The sequence below is a fragment of the Pelodiscus sinensis genome, unplaced genomic scaffold, assembly GCF_049634645.1.
Source record: "Pelodiscus sinensis isolate JC-2024 unplaced genomic scaffold, ASM4963464v1 ctg68, whole genome shotgun sequence".
Taxonomy (NCBI): domain Eukaryota; kingdom Metazoa; phylum Chordata; order Testudines; family Trionychidae; genus Pelodiscus; species Pelodiscus sinensis.
The window spans coordinates 93,765-110,858 of record NW_027466009.1 but is presented as its reverse complement, the minus strand read 5'-3'; the positions used below and the strand labels follow the sequence as shown (position 1 = coordinate 110,858).

At 55.2% G+C, this 17,094-nt stretch overlaps 1 protein-coding gene across 4 annotated transcripts in view; it reads right to left on the bottom strand.

Annotated features, from left to right (window-relative positions):
- LOC142825917 (C-type lectin domain family 2 member D-like) overlaps positions 1 to 17,094 on the bottom strand; it is a 111,980-nt gene that overhangs the window by 3,358 nt on the left and 91,528 nt on the right. For 3 of the 4 annotated variants that reach the window (XM_075918082.1, XM_075918080.1, XM_075918081.1), the window contains exons 3-7: positions 8,021 to 8,086; positions 7,015 to 7,071; positions 5,724 to 5,816; positions 3,413 to 3,597; positions 1,715 to 1,824 (exon numbers count right to left, since the gene is read on the bottom strand). In XM_075918082.1, coding sequence (XP_075774197.1) covers positions 1,715 to 1,824; positions 3,413 to 3,597; positions 5,724 to 5,816; positions 7,015 to 7,071; positions 8,021 to 8,048 — 473 coding nt within the window. In that variant the 5' untranslated portion in view covers positions 8,049 to 8,086. Of the gene's footprint in view, positions 1 to 1,714; positions 1,825 to 3,412; positions 3,598 to 5,723; positions 5,817 to 7,014; positions 7,072 to 8,020; positions 8,087 to 11,604; positions 12,026 to 17,094 lie in introns of those variants that run through there. The other variant, XM_075918079.1, reaches the window with a different exon arrangement.

Here is a 17,094-nt window from a genome sequence, read left to right as displayed (position 1 = left end):
GAGGCCCTGGGTCACCAAGTCCAGCCTCCTCCAATGGTAGGCCACCAGTGTTCCCTGAAAGTGACACGCTGGGGAAGCCAACCAGGAAAGATTCAAACGCTGCCCAACTAAGTAACTGAATTTATGTTTCTACTGGTGGTGCACAACTGCACCTGTCTCGGTGCATGTAACAAAATTCGTTCCGCACACAGAGGGGAACAATGAGAGGAAATGGCCCCCGTAGCATGTCATTGTGTTTGTAACCCTCTCTGGCTGTGCACTCTCACTCGTTCAGTTGTTTGCCCCCCCTGCTTGCAGGGGGCGGCTGCCTCTGAACCTCCCTCCTTCCGAAGGACAGAAACCTGCCGCTCATTTGCCAGCCCTGGATTCATCCCTGGCCAGTTTATCCCTTGGGACAATTTTGTCCCATAGCTTCAGTAGCTCCTCCCCCTTGCTGGGGTCAGGCCCCTAACGTACGGACTTTCTTCACCCCAGGCGAACAGAACTGGAATTCACACACAGAGGCCTGGGACATCCAGAGCCTAGAGCTGGTAGCCGGCAGCCTCACCAGGCCCCTGGGCAAGATGAAAGGGAGCCTGGCTCTGCAATCCCAAAAGGGGCGGGGCCTCAGGTGGAAGGGGAGGGGCCTCAGATAGAAGGGGCGGGGCTGAGGCAGCTGACCCAGGGCTGTTCAGTGGTCCATGCACAGCTCTGACTCTGACTCCCCTTTTACCCCTTCCCTGCTGGGAACCAGAGCCCAGTTGTGGTTGGCAAGGCCCTAACGCACCTACAGAGCTGCTCCCCCTCCAAACTGCCCCGTCTTCCACCCCGTCCAGTAGCCATAGTGACTCCCCCGGGGGCGGGAGGAGGTGCCATTGTGCATGAGCGATGGGGGTGCGCTTGGGAATGATTTAGGGCTAGACCCGTGTGCACGAGGGTGGGTGACCAAGGGAATTTCCATCCTGAGGGAAATCCCTTGTTTCAACAGGTTTTCCTCCTGAATGGGGACGAGTCGAACTATTTACAATTTTTCCGACCCAACAGGAATTCTCTCCCGAAAACGATTTAGAACCACCCCAAATGAAGTATTTTTCTTAGTGACGGTGGGTCTGAGGCATCGTGGGAATTGTAGTTTTCCTTCCTCCAGCCCGGTGGTCTCCTACAGGCCCTGATTCCCCGCTGGACTACATCTCCCAGGATGCACGGCGGTGTCTCTCTACCGCAGAAGCGTCACATAAAAACACGGATGTGTGAGCCACTGCAATGCATCCTGGGAGATGTGGCGTGGCCAATCACCAGGGCCAAATGGAGCCAGAAGGACGTGGAACACAGTTCCCATGATGTGCTGCGGAGGCCCTTTGGGCAAACCCAAACGAGAATGTTTCCGTCTGGGTAGAGTGAAAAATAAGGATTGGGAGTCCATTTCTGCAATGGAAAACCCCACCCCAGTGACCTTTTCCTGCAGGAGATTTTGCTTGGGGCACAACCCGGGCAAACTTCGAGTTGGAATTTTTCCAACCAGTCCCCCTGGGTCAGTGACATTAACCCCGCAGGGCTCTCTGTCCTCCTCTGCTAAAGAGCTTCACAAATCTCTGGCAGGTGCCACCACCCCAGGACTAGCCCCGGGGCTCCGGCCTTTAAAATTCTGCAGTTGAACTTTCAGTCTGTTCCCCACCCAACCCAGGGCTCTGTTGTGGCCGAACAATGAAAACATCAATAAGGACGAAGGACGCACAGGTTGCTGAATATGGTACCGTTGGTCCATTTCCACGGCTGGCCCTGGTCTTGTTCCCTCCGGAGGCCGATCCAGCAAAAAGGGATCCCTTTATAGCGCAGCATGAAAGCCTGTGGAGGTGGGGGGTGAAGCACAAATTATATCCTTACCGGTATCACAGCAAGCAAGGTCGGGGGCTGGTTGTGCCAGGACAACTGGCAGCCCCGGGAAACGGGCTGTTTTCCGTAACATGCAAAGGGAGGGGCTGCTGCTAGGAGGGATGCGATATGAGAGAGGCCACTAGGGGGCAGCAACCCACAGGGGAGAGCTCTCCTGCAGTGGCCACTAGGGGGCAGCAACCCACAGGGGAGAGCTCTCCTGCAGTGGCCACTAGGGGGCAGCAACCCACAGGGGAGAGCGCCCCTGCAGTGGCCACTAGGGGGCAGCAACCCACAGGGGAGAGCTCTCCTGCAGTGGCCACTAGGGGGCAGCAACCCACAGGGGAGAGCTCTCCTGCAGTGGCCACTAGGGGGTAGCAACCCACAGGGGAGAGCTCTCCTGCAGTGGCCACTAGGGGGTAGCAACCCACAGGGGAGAGCTCTCCTGCAGTGGCCACTAGGGGGCAGCAACCCACAGGGGAGAGCTCTCCTGCAGCGGCCACCAGGGGTAGCAACCCACAGGGGAGAGCTCTCCTGCAGTGGCCACTAGGGGGCAGCAATCCACAGGGGAGAGCTCTCCTGCAGTGGCCACTAGGGGTAGCAACCCACAGGGGAGAGCTCTCCTGCAGTGGCCACTAGGGGGCAGCAACCCACAGGGGAGAGCTCTCCTGCAATGGCCACTAGGGGGCAGCAACCCACAGGGGAGAGCTCTCCTGCAGTGGCCACTAGGGGGCAGCAACCCACAGGGGAGAGCTCTCCTGCAGTGGCCACTAGGGGTAGCAACCCACAGGGGAGAGCGCTCCTGCAGTGGCCACCAGGGGGCAGCAACCCACAGGGGAGAGCTCTCCTGCAGTGGCCACTAGGGGGCAGCCCACCCCCAAGGGAATGTCCAGCGGGGCTTTGCCATCCTGCCTGCCAGTTCGCTGAGGAAGCAGTTCCTCTTCCCCCCCACGGTCCTTGGGTGCAGCACCAGAGGAGGGGAAGGCCTCTGGCAACTGGAGAGGTTAATTGGTGATGATGCCTCTGGCAGCCAGGGGATAGAGTGGGGGGGAGAGAAAGCCCCACAGGATACGACCCCCGCCCCCCGCCATCCTGAGCCCCACTTACTCCTAATTCTCACTCACCCCCCCCCCAACCTCTTGTCCTGCCCTCCCCCACCCCCAGCCTGTATTTGAATGATTGGGAAATAACTGAAGGCAACTTTCCAGAACCTCTTTCCCATCCTTGTTAACCCGTCCTCCCTTTTTACAGGGGGCAATGATGGGGTGGGGAAAGGCAACAAAAAAAAAAAGGGGGGGGGAAATCCAACATTTTGAAAAAATGAGATTTTAGGGTTAATTCCCCCCCCCCCCATGAAACATTTTAGGTTAAAAATGAAAATCTTGGGGGAAATTAAGAATGCCTCTGAATTCCATTTTACAAACAGTGACTTGTAGTTAGCAGGGTAGGGGTTAGGGATAGATTTTAGGGTTTCAGGGCAGGGGCTGCTGTAGGCCTGCAGGGGGCGCTAACTCAGGCACGTCCTTATCTGTGGCTACGGAGGTGCCCGTCTCTTGCTTACCAGCTCCGGCAGGGAATCCACGGTGGCCAGGGAGGCGTTGAGGGAAGCGCAGTGGTTCTGGCTAACGCTCCAGTTCCCCTCCGTCTCCGAGAAGTAGAAGCATTTCCCTTGGAATCCAGCCCAGCCGTCCGGGCACGCGGCAGCCACAGAGGGCAGGCACGATGGGCAGGGGGAAGTTTGCTTGGCTGAAAATAAGCAAGTAGCAGAGCGGTGAGAGAGGGACCCAGCCCCGGGGTCTGTCTGCGTGGGAATCCCTGCTCAGGAGGGCACAAAGACCCCGCGTCTACAGCCTGCGTTGTTTTACATCGATTCCAAGGGCAGAATGGAGCCACTGCGACACACTAGCCTGACCTCCAGTGTACACGGTCCTACACTCATCCCTGGAGCAGAGCTTTAACAATATCCTATCATGATTTCAAAATGGCCAGGGATGGAGAATCCACCACGTCTAACGTTCCCTCTCCTCTTTCCCAGTGGGTTTCTACCATCCCTGGGCGGAATACATTTGTAATACGCACGTCAGTGCACATCACAAAAATCATTCCTCACCTGGATGGGAAAGATGGGCAGGAACATTGCGAAGCAGCCACTGAAGCGGAGGGGCAAAAGGCAGGAGACTAACCAGAAGATTCTGGAAACGGTTTTCCCACCACCCTGGAAGAAGAATTTTTTCCTTCCAGAGTCAGGGGGGAAAATCAAATATTTTGCGAACTAAAAAGCCTGAAACGATTTCAGTTTGGGTCAGGGGAAATTGTTAGGAGCAGTGTGATTCCGCCAATACACAGACACATTAACTAAGGGGCAGAGATGCCGGCACTTAGCCGATCGGGCTGTATGGATGTCTGGCACATATCGAAGGGATGCTGGCTGTACATTCCTCTAGTCCAAGGCCATTCAGTGCCCTACCCCTGGTGTAATGTAGAGCAGCATTGGGGTTCCTCTAACTTACCCCGGACAGCACACAACAACTCTTCTCAGCTTAGAAAAGAGAAGACTAAGTGGGGATAGAATCAAGGTCTATAAAATCATGACCAGTGTAGGAAAAGTTATTTACTTGTTACCGCAATATAAGAACACGGGGTCACCAAATGAAATTAAGAGGCAGCAGGTTTAAAACAAACCTAAGAAAGTTCTTCTTCACTCAGCGCACAGTCAACTTGTGGAACTCCTTGCCAGAGGATGTTGTGAAAGCCAGGACTTTAACAACATTTTAAAAAGAGCTAGATAGATTCATGGAGGTTAGGGCCATCAATGGCTGTTTGCCAGACTGGGTAGGAATGTTTCTCTTGAGGTGGGTGACAAGGGAGGGATCACATGGGGATTACCTGTTCTGTTCCCTCCCTCTGGGGCATCTGGCATGGGCCACTGTTGGCAGACAGGACACTGGGCTGGAGGGACCTCTGGTCTGGCTGTTTTAATGTTCTTGTAATGCAGAACATTTTGGCCACAATCCCAGTCTATCCCATTCACCTGGACAAGATGTGGCCCGGGGGCCGGATCTGACTAGCCTAACACTTTGACCCGGCCCATGGGCTGCATCTGGCTGCTTTCTACTGATGTCCTGCTGCCTCTTCCACTGCAGTTCCAGGTGGTGGCTCAGCAGCAGGATCATTTTTCATTGGCTCCTGGTCATGGCATTTCCCTGGCAGGGGCCAGAGCCACAATCTCATGGCTGGGTTTATAATTCAAAGCCTCCAGCCCCAGACAACTCTGGTGCACACATTCAGTGGCCCCCACAACAAGGAATCATCAAGTGAACCCTCTCCTTTCCTCCAATTCCAGATAAACAGAGACCAGAGACACCATTGCTACCCATCCTGGCTAATACGCATTGATGGATGAAACCTCCATGAATCGATCTAGCTCTTTTTTGAACTTTCCTAAAGTCCTAGTCTTCACATCCTCCAGCAAGGAGTTCCACAGGCTGATGGTGTACTGCGTGAAGATGGTGCACTGCGGTGCTTCCTTGTGTTGTTTTAAACCTGCTGCCTGTTCATTTCATTGGGTGACCCCTAAATGAATGGGAGCAGCCTCGAGCTTTATTTCTCAGGAGTGCCGCGCAACAGGTGTGGGGTAGACTGTGACTGCTGGGAATGTACAGCCCTGCCTCACTGTGCGATTAGGAAAAGCATCTGGAGAGAAACTCCACCTCTCCCCCTCAAAAAAAAAAGAGGAACGTGCTTGGACGGAGGAGCCAGACCATGGTCAGGCAGGGTGAGAGGAGGCCGTGGGAAACGCGAGGGGGGCACCCGTGATTATGGGACTAGGACCAGCCCGCAGTGACGTGTCGGTGACCGGGCCCTTCACTCACCTGCCAGCGCAATGATGGTGATGCTCAAAATTGTGATGACAAGGAGAGCGAGAATGGGGATCCGCTTCTTTTTAAGGTGCTCCAGGATGACACCTGCAAAATAAAATACAGCCATGAAAGGCGAGCAGCAAACACTCCAAGAGCAAATGCGTCTGGTGCATGAAGGTTGCCAGGATTTGCTAAGCACTTCCTGCCATGGCGGATAAATCTAGCTCTTTGATGATGAAGGGCCAGTTGGAGGAGAGGAGAGTAAAAAGACGAGGGCAGTTCCGCTTAGAAAGCAATGAAAAAGGGGGAAGTGAAAAACAAAGTCATGTGGGGTGTGGATCAAGTGAATAGAAAAGTGTTACTCGCCCATCTCACACAACAAAACCCTGGGGTCACCTAATAAAATTTCTAGGCAGCAGGTTTCAAACAAACAAAAGGATGCATTTCTTCATGCAGTGCACAGTCAACCTGCGGAACTCCTTGCCACAGGATGCTGTGAAGTTCAAGACTGTAAAAGGGTTCACAAAGAGCTAGATAAATCCATCGATGGCTATTAGTCAGGATGGGCAGGGATGGATGGTGTCCCTAGCCTGTTTGCTAGAAGCTGGGAATGAGTGACAGGGGATCAATCAATTGATGAGTCCCTGTTCTGTTCATTCCCTCTGGGGCGGGGGGGGGGGGGGGGGGGCTGACAAAATTTCCAAACCCCTGTAGGGGGACACAGGGTCTGTCTCTCGCTGTGTCTGTGCAGCGCCCGGCACAACGGGACTCTGATCCCAGCTGGGGCAGGGACTGTCTCTCGCTGTGTCTGTGCAGCGCCTGGCACAACGGGACCCTGATCCCAGCTGGGGCAGGGACTGTCTCTCGCTGTGTCTGTGCAGCGCCCGGCACCACGGGACCCTGATCCCAGCTGGGGCAGGGACTGTCTCTCGCTGTGTCTGTGCAGCGCCCGGCACAACGGGGCCCTGATCTCAGCTGGGGCAGGGTCTGTCTCTCGCTGTGTCTGTGCAGCGCCCGGCACGACGGGCCCTGATCTCAGCTGGGGCAGGGTCTGTCTCTCGCTGTGTCTGTGCAGCGCCTGGCACGACGGGGCCCTGATCTCAGCTGGGGCAGGGACTGTCTCTCGCTGTGTCTGTGCAGCGCCCGGCACAACGGGGCCCTGATCTCAGCTGGGGCAGGGACTGTCTCTCGCTGTGTCTGTGCAGCGCCCGGCACAACGGGGCCCTGATCTCAGCTGGGGCAGGGACTGTCTGCAGCTTCTGTCTGTAGGGGCTACCATATTATACATACTACAATTATTTACCTGCATCTCTTCTCCCTTTACTCTGAGCAGACAGCATTGACTCCCTCGCCTCTCCTCCTGCCAGAAAACCACAGAAACTGACATTCAAGGTCAGGTCATATGGTCAAGCATCTCCCCTTCCCCTCCCTGCAGGCCTCAGTGCTGTGTTCTAAGCTCCAGCTCCCAGATATGCTCTCCCTACCCCCAGATCCCAAGGTGAGTGGCAGTCCCCAACCCTTGCAATGTCCACCCCACACAGCCCATGCTTGGCCTGCTTTAAGGGCTGCAAGTAGATTACAGAACAGGGCAGGGCATTTGACAAATTTGCCTTCTCTCCAGGGGCTGGGAAGAAGAGAACATCTTGGGCAACACTGTGGTTCACCTCATAACAGCTCTGGCTAATCCCATTCTCCACACTAATTTGAATCCCTCTGTGCATTTTCCTACGGTCTCAGCCATAACATCCCCAGTTGATATCCACTAGCAGTGAGTTCCACAGTCCAATTCCCCAGTGCATGAAAATGTGTTTCCTCTGGTCCATTTGGAATTTCCCATCTTTCCATGCCATTGACCATCCCCGTGGTGCGTGTGCTCAGAGATACGGATCTACCTTCTGTGTCCCATCCAGTGTCCTGTTCCCTGTACCCATTTCCTCCCCAAGGTAACAATCCCTTGTAAGATCTCTTGACTGGAGAGTTTTCCCAGACCCTTGCTCCTTCTCCTAGCTCTTCTCTGACCCCCTCATCCTACTACAGTCTGAGATAGGGCACACACAGAATTTCATATTCTCAGCCTCGCTCTACACTAGATCTCCAGTTGGCCATAGAGTCATCCAGAGTACAAAAGACCCAAATGAGTAATGTAAAAAAAATTACAATGAACCAGAGAGCAATGAACGCTCCTTTTATCCCTCATGAAACAAACAAAAAAAAGAAGCAACCTGTTCGGATTTCTTTGTCCCTCTGCCAATTACATTGCAGGCTCTTTTTTCATTAAAATCAAAGTAATAATAATTTACTGCTCTCACTTGCTGCTTCAGCATCCTCTCGTGCCATCGGTTGAACACACTGCACCCAGACCGCTGTGTCTCCACCTACCAGGAAGAAAGAGAACGTCACTCGAGCCGGGTGATTTTAATCATGCGCTTCTCCATCAGAACATACCATGTGTCCGGTACAGTGGATAAGGCCCAGTCCAATCCCTTCCTGTGTCCATCTAGAGATTTTCTGGGTATGTGTCACTGAGATGCACCGTGATGGCTTCCCCTGGCTTTAATAACCTCAAATACTCCAGTATTGGCCTCACCGATGCCGTATACATAGATTAAATCACCCGCCTTCTGTTCATGGCTCCCAGTGAGGATGCATTCATGGTTCCCCGTTTGCTGTTTTCCCCACGGCATCGCTCTGGGAGCTCGTGTTGAGTCCCCTGCACTCCCTGGATGAAATAATAGCTTGCCTTTTCCCCTAACAGTGCGGGGGAGCATAAAGCATTGCAAAAGGAGAATCTTGTACCCCCTCGAGTGCTGCATCTTGTACCCCCTCGAGTGCTGCTTTTGCGGAAAAAACTTGCCAGCTGTCTACACTGGCCGCTTGAATTTCTGCAAAAGCACTGACTTCCTACTGTAAGAAATCAGTGCTTCTTGCGGAAATACTATGCTGCTCCCGTTCGGGCAAAAGTCCCTTTTTCGCAAAGCTTTTGTGCAAAAGGGCCAGTGTAGACAGCTGAGATTTGTTTTGCGCAAAAAAGCCCCAATTGCAAAAATGGCGAACGGGGCTTTTTTGCAGAAAAGCGCGTCTAGATTGGCATGACGCTTTTCTGCAAAAAGTGCTTTTGTGGAAAAGCGTCCGTGCCAATCTAGATGCGCTTTTCCGCAAATGCTTTTAACGGAAAACTTTTCCGTTAAAAGCATTTGCAGAAAATCATGCCAGTCTAGACGTAGCCCAAATGTTTTGAGACTCATGGTAAAACAATGGAGGAATTCTTGTGAGCCCATGCTTTGCCCACAGTATAAATAAATAAAAACAACCCAATATCTTCTCCACTAAACATCCCAATGAGATACTGCAAATGGTAAATTGAATTCAACAGTTTACCTGATATGAACAGGTATCAACCTAGTTTTTCATATTTGAGATGGGTTACCAGGAATCATACATGACAATATGAAATCTTTCCACTCTCAAGTCAGCATATTCACAAAGCACCTATAATTTTGATCCATGCATTTATTGGATAGTGAAAGAGAAAGGAGGGGAATTAGTGTAGATAAATGTTCAAATTACAAGTTTAAAAAAAAAAAGAAAAAAAAAGAAGAAGCCTGAAGGAATTAGGACTGGGCTCCTACATCTCACATTCAGAACTGACTAGGACACTTATGACCAGATTTTCAAAGGTGTGTAAATCAGATCGATACCTTTGAAGATCCGAGTTGGCAACTGTCTCTTTAGGAGCTGTCAAAGTCAGACAGAACTCACAGATTTGTCAGACCGCTCTGTTTATTCAGCAAAGCTCTGCTAAAATGCATCCAGAAAATGTGAGCACCATACAAGGTTCAAACCCCTTGATTTATGCAGTCAAAAGAAAGTCAAGTTAACAGGATTAAAAGGAGGGGCAAAACTTCACATGATTAGTGTGAGGCTACTCAAGTATCTTCATTTCCACATCAAGCACACAGCAATTTTCTGTCCATATCTACTTGGTTATCTCAAATTGCTTTCTGCCGAATACTTAATATTCCTTTTCCTGTTAACTCAGGCCCACCTGGCTAGCACGTTGATCTCTTAAAAGACAAACCGAATTCCTTCAACTCATTCAATTATTACAGCACAATTCATCTTTCTCTTACAGTATAATTCTTTCTACTTTCACAGAAATTAATTACCTTTGAAAATCTGAGCTTAGATTTCCAAGTCCAATTTTCAAAAATGACTTTAGTCACTCAAGTGCTTTTGAAAATTTTAACTGGGGGCCTAAAGGGACAAAAATAGACAAAAGGCAGGAGATATGGTATTCCTTTTAAAAATGTGTGACATGTATTTTTAACTAAGTTTTATATTATTTTTCTCCCAAGGGCAACTGACCCCTCCGGCCCCCGCACTACAGCACTGCCCCACCTCCTGCAGATCTATCATCTTATACATGTGCAAGATCTGTGAGAGCCGTCCCATGCATCTGCAGTTAGTGTCTGTGGCGCCTGCTTTTGGGTAGTGTCTCAATGCTGCCACATTCACCTCTAAAGAGGGGGCTTCTCAAAGCAGGCCCTTGCTGCTGATACCCAAGGCATCCACAGGTCCAGTCTCCTTTCAATGGGCCCACTGATCTTGGATCTGGCTTCCATCCCCTCTCCAACCCCCATCAGAACTACTGTGCCCTCCTGGCTTAGGAAAATAAACAGGAGGATTGGAAATTAACCTGCCCAGTCTCACGTCCCCTAGGCAGGGAATGAGCCATCTACATTAGGCCCCAGCTGGAGTATCATGTCCAGTTCTGGGCGCCACATTTCAGGAAACATGGAGAAACTGGAGAAAGTCCAGAGAAGATCAACACAAATGATGAAAGGTCTAGAGAACATGAGATATGAGGCAAGGCTGAAGGAATTGGCCATATTTACCTTGGAAAAAAGAGAAGACTAAAACGGGAAGTGAGAGCAGCTTTCAAGAATCTAAAAGAGTATCATAAGGAGGGGGAAGAAAAATTGTTCTGCTTGGCCTCTGAGGTTAGGATGAGAAGCAATGGGCTTAAACTGCAGATATTTCAGACCAGGTGAGACAGACACCTGTCAGGAATGAGCTAGGGCAACTCAACTTTGGAAGCCCCAGAGGCCACACTGATATGCTCAACTTAAGTGTGGTTGCATAAGCAAGCAAATATATACAAACAGTTTCTCTCACCCTGACAGGCATGAATACAAAGATCAAGGCAAGACTACACAACACACAGGCCCCATTTGAGTCAAGTTCTGCTGATATTAATAAAACACTATATTTACCTGATTTCTACCCATGTGACAGCACTTTCCATGCGCAATGACAGGCCAAGAATGTAACTACTAAAACACATCGCAACAGAAGATCATTCCACTGACTACTTTTTTGTTTTGGCTCCCACTCGCCAGCCACGTGTTGATCCTCACATAAACCAAACTGCTCCTTGGGGCGCAAACAAACTGGCCGTGGGCAGCAGACCAAGTTATTAATAAATATTTTTAAACCTTTATCTTGTGTCTCTGCTGCCAGGTCTCCTCTCCTTGTTCCATCAGCTCCCCTGGTGCCTGCTGACCCCCAACTCCTCACCCTCCTCTGCTGTCCTGACTCCTGCCCTTCTCACTGCCCTCCTGAGACCTGCCCCCCCTCCACCAGCCCTTCTCTCCCCCCTGTGCCCACTCCTCCAGTAGCCCCACTCTGCTCATGTGAGTTACCCCTCTTCTAACACCTCTTTCTACACACCTGCCCTGCCTCTCTCCTCTGGTGCTGGTCCCTCCCCTGCAGGTGTCTGCCCTCTTCCCTCCTCCACACAGAGGTTGGTACTAGTCAGGGATGCAACAGGATCTACCCTTTGGCAAGCAGGCAGTTAGCGAGAGGCTCAGCGAAGGAGGATTCTGCTACCTACCGCATGCACCCATCGGTAGCCCTGTTGTGGAGGCTGCTGAGTTCTTGCGCGAGGGCTCGGAAGCCCCCGAACGCGTCTAGCTGGAAGCGGACTAGGGCTCGCTGCGCCGCAGGACCCTGCTCCGGCTCGGGGCCGCGCAGAAGTGCGCCCCTTCCATTCTCGGCTCGGGGCCGCGGGGATCAGCGCTGCGCCATCAGCCCGCGCAGCGGTGCACTCCTAGGGCTGGTACCCGCGGTCGCGCCACCAGAACTCTGCCAGCGAGCCCTGCGCGGAGCTCGTCCTGCCTGGAGGCTGCGCTGGAGCCGGACTGCTCCCCTCCCGCTCAGTCCCGGCTGTTTTATACCCAGGCCGGCTGCGGGCGGCTCCCGCCGGCATTCGCCGAAAGCTCGTGGCCCCCACCGCTCACTTTCATTTTCCGGGAGCAAGGGCAGGCAGCAGCGAAGGGGTTAATTCCGGGTGCGGAAGGTTTGCAGGGCTGGGACGCAGCCCTGGGTCTGCCCCTCTCCGGACCTGGCTCCGCCCTGCACAGAGCAGCCCGGTGGAGGGTAGCCCGGGGGTAGTGAAACAGAAAACAAGCTACAAAACTCCGCCTTGGATTCCACCCGCTTCCCTCCTCGCCTCCCACGGGCGGCATTTATGGGGGGCTGGGAGGGAGTAGCCCCTGACCTCCACTGCCCCGGGAGCTGGGCAAGACCCCCACCCCAAGCCCACTCCCCAGCTGGCTGCCAACTGGGGGGCAGTGCAGGGGGGGCATTTTTCCTCACCCCTTTATTTTCCCAGGGCCGCGGGCCAGAGCATGTTACCCCCCCCAGGAGGCCAGAGGGGGGAGAGGTGGCTCCAACTACCCCCTGCCCGACCCTGCTGTCATTGCTCACCCGAAATCGGGGCCCACTCGTGTCCCCGTCTGCCTACTCCACTGACCCCCCTTTTTGTCTCTCTCAGCCTCCATCACACACAGTGCCTACCTGCCAAGCTCCCCTCCCTCATCTGCACTCAGCCCCCTGCCTGGATGTGCCCCCCACAACCCTGGGGGAGTCTGAAGGGGAGGGTCTTGCGGGTGCCGAGTCGCTGGTTTCCCGGGTCCCAGGCTCGGGGCTGGCAGATTCCGTGGGTCTCGTTTTTCCCCATCACTCAAGGGCCCCGGGAGTCCAGCCAGGGCCTAAGGAGGGGTGGGCTGGTCGCCCCCCACGTAGGGAGAGCCGGGCGCTGGGTGGCCAATCCCTGCGCTGCTACGGCTCGGTCGGCGCCCCCGTGGCCGACACCAAGGACTGATCCCTGCCCCATGCAAATAGTTACAAGAAGTTGTTATTGTTCAATCTGACAGCCAAGCCGGGGCAGGGGGAGGGGAGGTGCAGGGGTCTTCCTGCTTGCGGCCCTAGTGAGATGCCCCAGGAAGCCTCTGCACACCCCAGCAGGGCAGGGACGGGGGAGCAGCAGTGACACAGACAGTCCCAGCAGGGCCTGTGACAGCAGCAGAGAGGCCACCTGAACAAACCTGGTGGGAGCCTCCCATCTCCAACTCCCATTTCCAACTGCAGCCAGCACCAGCTGTTTCTTCGGGAGGGGCAGGACACCCCTGTGCTGGGAAGAGAGGGAATAGCCAGCCCCAGGGACCAATTCCTCCCTCACCCCCATTGGTCAGAAGCTGGAGCTTGTGCCTTGCACAGGTTCAGATCTGGCTTTTGAGAGCATCATGGCGCATTGGGGAGTCTCTGACCCTGCACCCCCATCCGCAGCCAGATGTGACTCTCAGCCAGCAAGTAGAACAGAAGGTTTATTGGGTCATAGAGACGTAGCGTAGCTTAGGATTGACATGAACACAGCAACCAGAAGCATAGGACAGTAGGGATCACAAAAGACACCATTCTACCCTTGTAACACATTTGCAACCTCACGCCTATGCAAGGCCTGGGTGCGATACTGACCGATGCGGGTAAATTAACTCAATGGGGATGTCTCAGAACTTGTCCCCTCTGCGGATCTGTGACAGAGACGCCCCTCGCTTCAGCAGAAGGTACGTTGCTCGGGCTGACGCTGACGGGGTCCTGCTGAGCGACGTCCGTCCCACCAAGCGCAGTGGGCAGCGCAGGGAGGGTGGCGGAGCATCCCCTGCTGACAGGGCTGCTGTGTCACCCAGCGGGGGGTGTCCTGGGGGTGAGAGGGGAGCTCTCACTCGTCGGCACCGAGCGGCCGCAGCAGAGACTCGACGCCAGCACAACCGCCCCAGCATAGGGTGGGGATGTGGCCAGAGCACGCGGCCCTACGGCTGGACCAGGCTGCCCAGGGCCCACGGCGAGCACAAAGGGAACCTCTGCTTTGGTTGGACTTGCCTGAGTGACAGACAGCCAAGCCCAGGGGCTGGGTGACTCTGAGCCTGGCCCGGTCGGCTTTTTCTGCAGGAGGAAACTTTGTCAAGCGGTGTTAATTGTGGGGAGCCAGATACACAGTATCTCGCCCACCAGCAGCTCCTGTTTGCTGTCTGTTTGTCCTGTTTGCTTTTGCTTCACCTACACCAGACTAACACGGCTACATTTCTATTACTGTTTGCCGTCTGTTTGCCCTCCCCTAGGGGTCTTGTCTGGGAACATTCACCCCTCAATGGGAATGGACGCAGCTGCCGGTGCGGCTCAGAGACGTTACCCACAATGCCCAAGTTTCCTAGAGCGGGGGAAGCCGCCAGAGCAGCAAATGCTTCTTCCTCCCCTCCCTCCATTCTAGTCTCAAACCAGCCCTAGGCCAGAGCCTAGCTGGGGTCACAGGGCCATAGCTCCCCTGGAGCCCACGCTGAGCCCAGCAGCGGGGGAAGGAGCCTGTTCTGTCCCCAGCCAGCAGCAGAGTTGCTGGGGTCACGGCTGGAACAGACACGGACTCAGCTGCAGCCGAGCTCAGCCCTGAAGCGACACCCCAGCTCTGAGTGTGGGCAACGTTGTACCTGGCCAGTGGTCCAAGGAGAACCAAGGCAACACCCAGCCAGTGGAATGGGGAGAACCAGGCCAGACAGAACCATCTCAGCACCGAGATGGGACCCCCCCTGGGTCCGGCTCGGGAGGGCAGGACTAGGAGCTAAGCACCCACCTGGGGCTCACAGCCAGGAGGGGACCTGACAGAGGGGCCATAGGAAGCAGCTTGTGAAAGGAGGCTGTTATCTGGGGGAGGAGCCAAGAGGTGTTGCAAAGAACCTGCACACAAATCCCCTGGCTCATGCCCCGAGCAGAACTGACGGTTCCAGATGTTTGCCATCCAGCTGTGACCCGACACCGCTTGCCCAAAGCGAGTGACAGGAATATGGCCACATGTTCCCTGTTGGGAACAAGCGCCCCAACCCACCGCGCTTGCACGGGCATCGGCAGCTCAGCGCCTCTTGCGGAGGCACGAGAGCCGGAATCTCAGACTTCATCGCGCCCCAGGCCTCTTCTGAGATCGGAGAAGAAATCTACCGCATGACCCCCCAAGGGGCGGAGCCTGACCCCCGCTGGGGGAGGAGCTTAGTGTTTGGCCTCAGCCTGATGACCTAGCAAGTCCAACACCGGCCGCCTGCAGGTCCCTGCCAGCTCCCAGCTGGGTGACGGCCCCACAGGGGCTCTGCCTGCCCCCTGCAGCCAGGTCCGGCTCAGCCCCGGCTGCACCTCTGGAGCGTCCAGTGTCCCCCGGCGCAGGGCAGCCGGGCGCTGGGGACGGGCGTGGGCCCAGAGCTGGTCGGCCTGGCTCCCTCCCGAAACACGGAGCCGGGGGATGGTCCTATGAATGGTGCATCCCTCACTCATGCACAGAACCCTCCCTCCCTTCGCTTGCAACACGTCTGACTTCTTCCTAGGCAGAGCTGTGGGGATGGGAAGTGCTGACAGCAGCACACGGGGGAACTTTATCACGTCACGCTGAGTTTTTCTGAAGCAGTGGGTTTCCTGTTGCACCCTTTCCTAGTTTCTCTTCCTCTCTGAGACTCTTAACTCCCCATGTTCTCTCTCTGCCTCTGGATGGAATACAGGCAGTGAGTGTCAAGCCCAGTGAGTGAACCACAAACAGGTTTCCATTCTGACTTGTCACTTAACCACATCTCTGCTCCATTCCTCCCCCACCCACCCACCTCGGTTTACCACAGACAAAACAGCTTTGAGCTCTAAGGAGGTGACTCACTGGGAGCAGCCTACGGAGATTTTAGCTCAGCGGGGAAAGATGCCAAGGGGGACGTAAGGGGCTTGAGACTGGAGACCTCCACCGGGGTTAATTGTCGCTCTTGCGAAAGCCCCTGCTACAACCTGGGGAAGGAGGCTGTTTTGAAGGTTGAAAGCCAGGACAGTCGGTGGGAACGTCTCCAGGACAAACAAGCCTTAAACAAACCCTTGTTGCTACAGCCAGCACCCGGGGGCAGGTCTCCCAGGCGGGAGGGGCTGTGCAGGTGCAGCGACAGATAGTGAAACTCTCCGTTTTTGCGACTGGCCACTCAGGGTGTGAAGGAGCTGAGCAGAGCCTGTTCCTTTCTCCCCACTGCCCCCCACTCCCATCTCCACTACCGCATCCCCCCTCCTTGCTGCCCCCTGTTCCTCCCTCCCCACTGGCCGGCACAACGGGGCCCTGATCTCAGCTGGGGCAGGGACTGTCTCTCGCTGTGTCTGTGCCGCGCCCGGCACAACGGGGCCCTGATCTCAGCTGGGGCAGGGACTGTCTCTCGCTGTGTCTGTGCAGCGCCCGGCACAACGGGGCCCTGATCTCAGCTGGGGCAGGGACTGTCTCTCGCTGTGTCTGTGCAGCGCCCGGCACAACGGGGCCCTGATCCCAGCTGGGGCAGGGACTGTCTCTCGCTGTGTCTGTGCAGCGCCCGGCACAACGGGGCCCTGATCTCAGCTGGGGCAGGGACTGTCTCTCGCTGTGTCTGTGCCGCGCCCGGCACAACGGGGCCCTGATCCCAGCTGGGGCAGGGACTGTCTCTCGCTGTGTCTGTGCAGCGCCCGGCACAACGGGGCCCTGATCTCAGCTGGGGCAGGGACTGTCTCTCGCTGTGTCTGTGCAGCACCCGGCACAACGGGGCCCTGATCTCAGCTGGGACAGGGACTGTCTCTCGCTGTGTCTGTGCAGCGCCCGGCACAACGGGGCCCTGATCTCAGCTGGGGCAGGGACTGTCTCTCGCTGTGTCTGTGCAGCGCCTGGCACAACGGGGCCCTGATCTCAGCTGGGGCAGGGACTGTCTCTCGCTGTGTCTGTGCAGCGCCCGGCACAACGGGGCCCTGATCTCAGCTGGGGCAGGGACTGTCTCTCGCTGTGTCTGTGCAGCGCCTGGCACAACGGGGCCCTGATCTCAGCTGGGGCAGGGACTGTCTCTCGCTGTGTCTGTGCAGCGCCCGGCACAACGGGGCCCTGATCTCAGCTGGGACAGGGACTGTCTCTCGCTGTGTCTGTGCCGCGCCCGGCACAACGGGGCCCTGATCTCAGCTGGGGCAGGGACTGTCTCTCGCTGTGTCTGTGCAGCGCCCAGCACAACGGGGCCCTGATCTC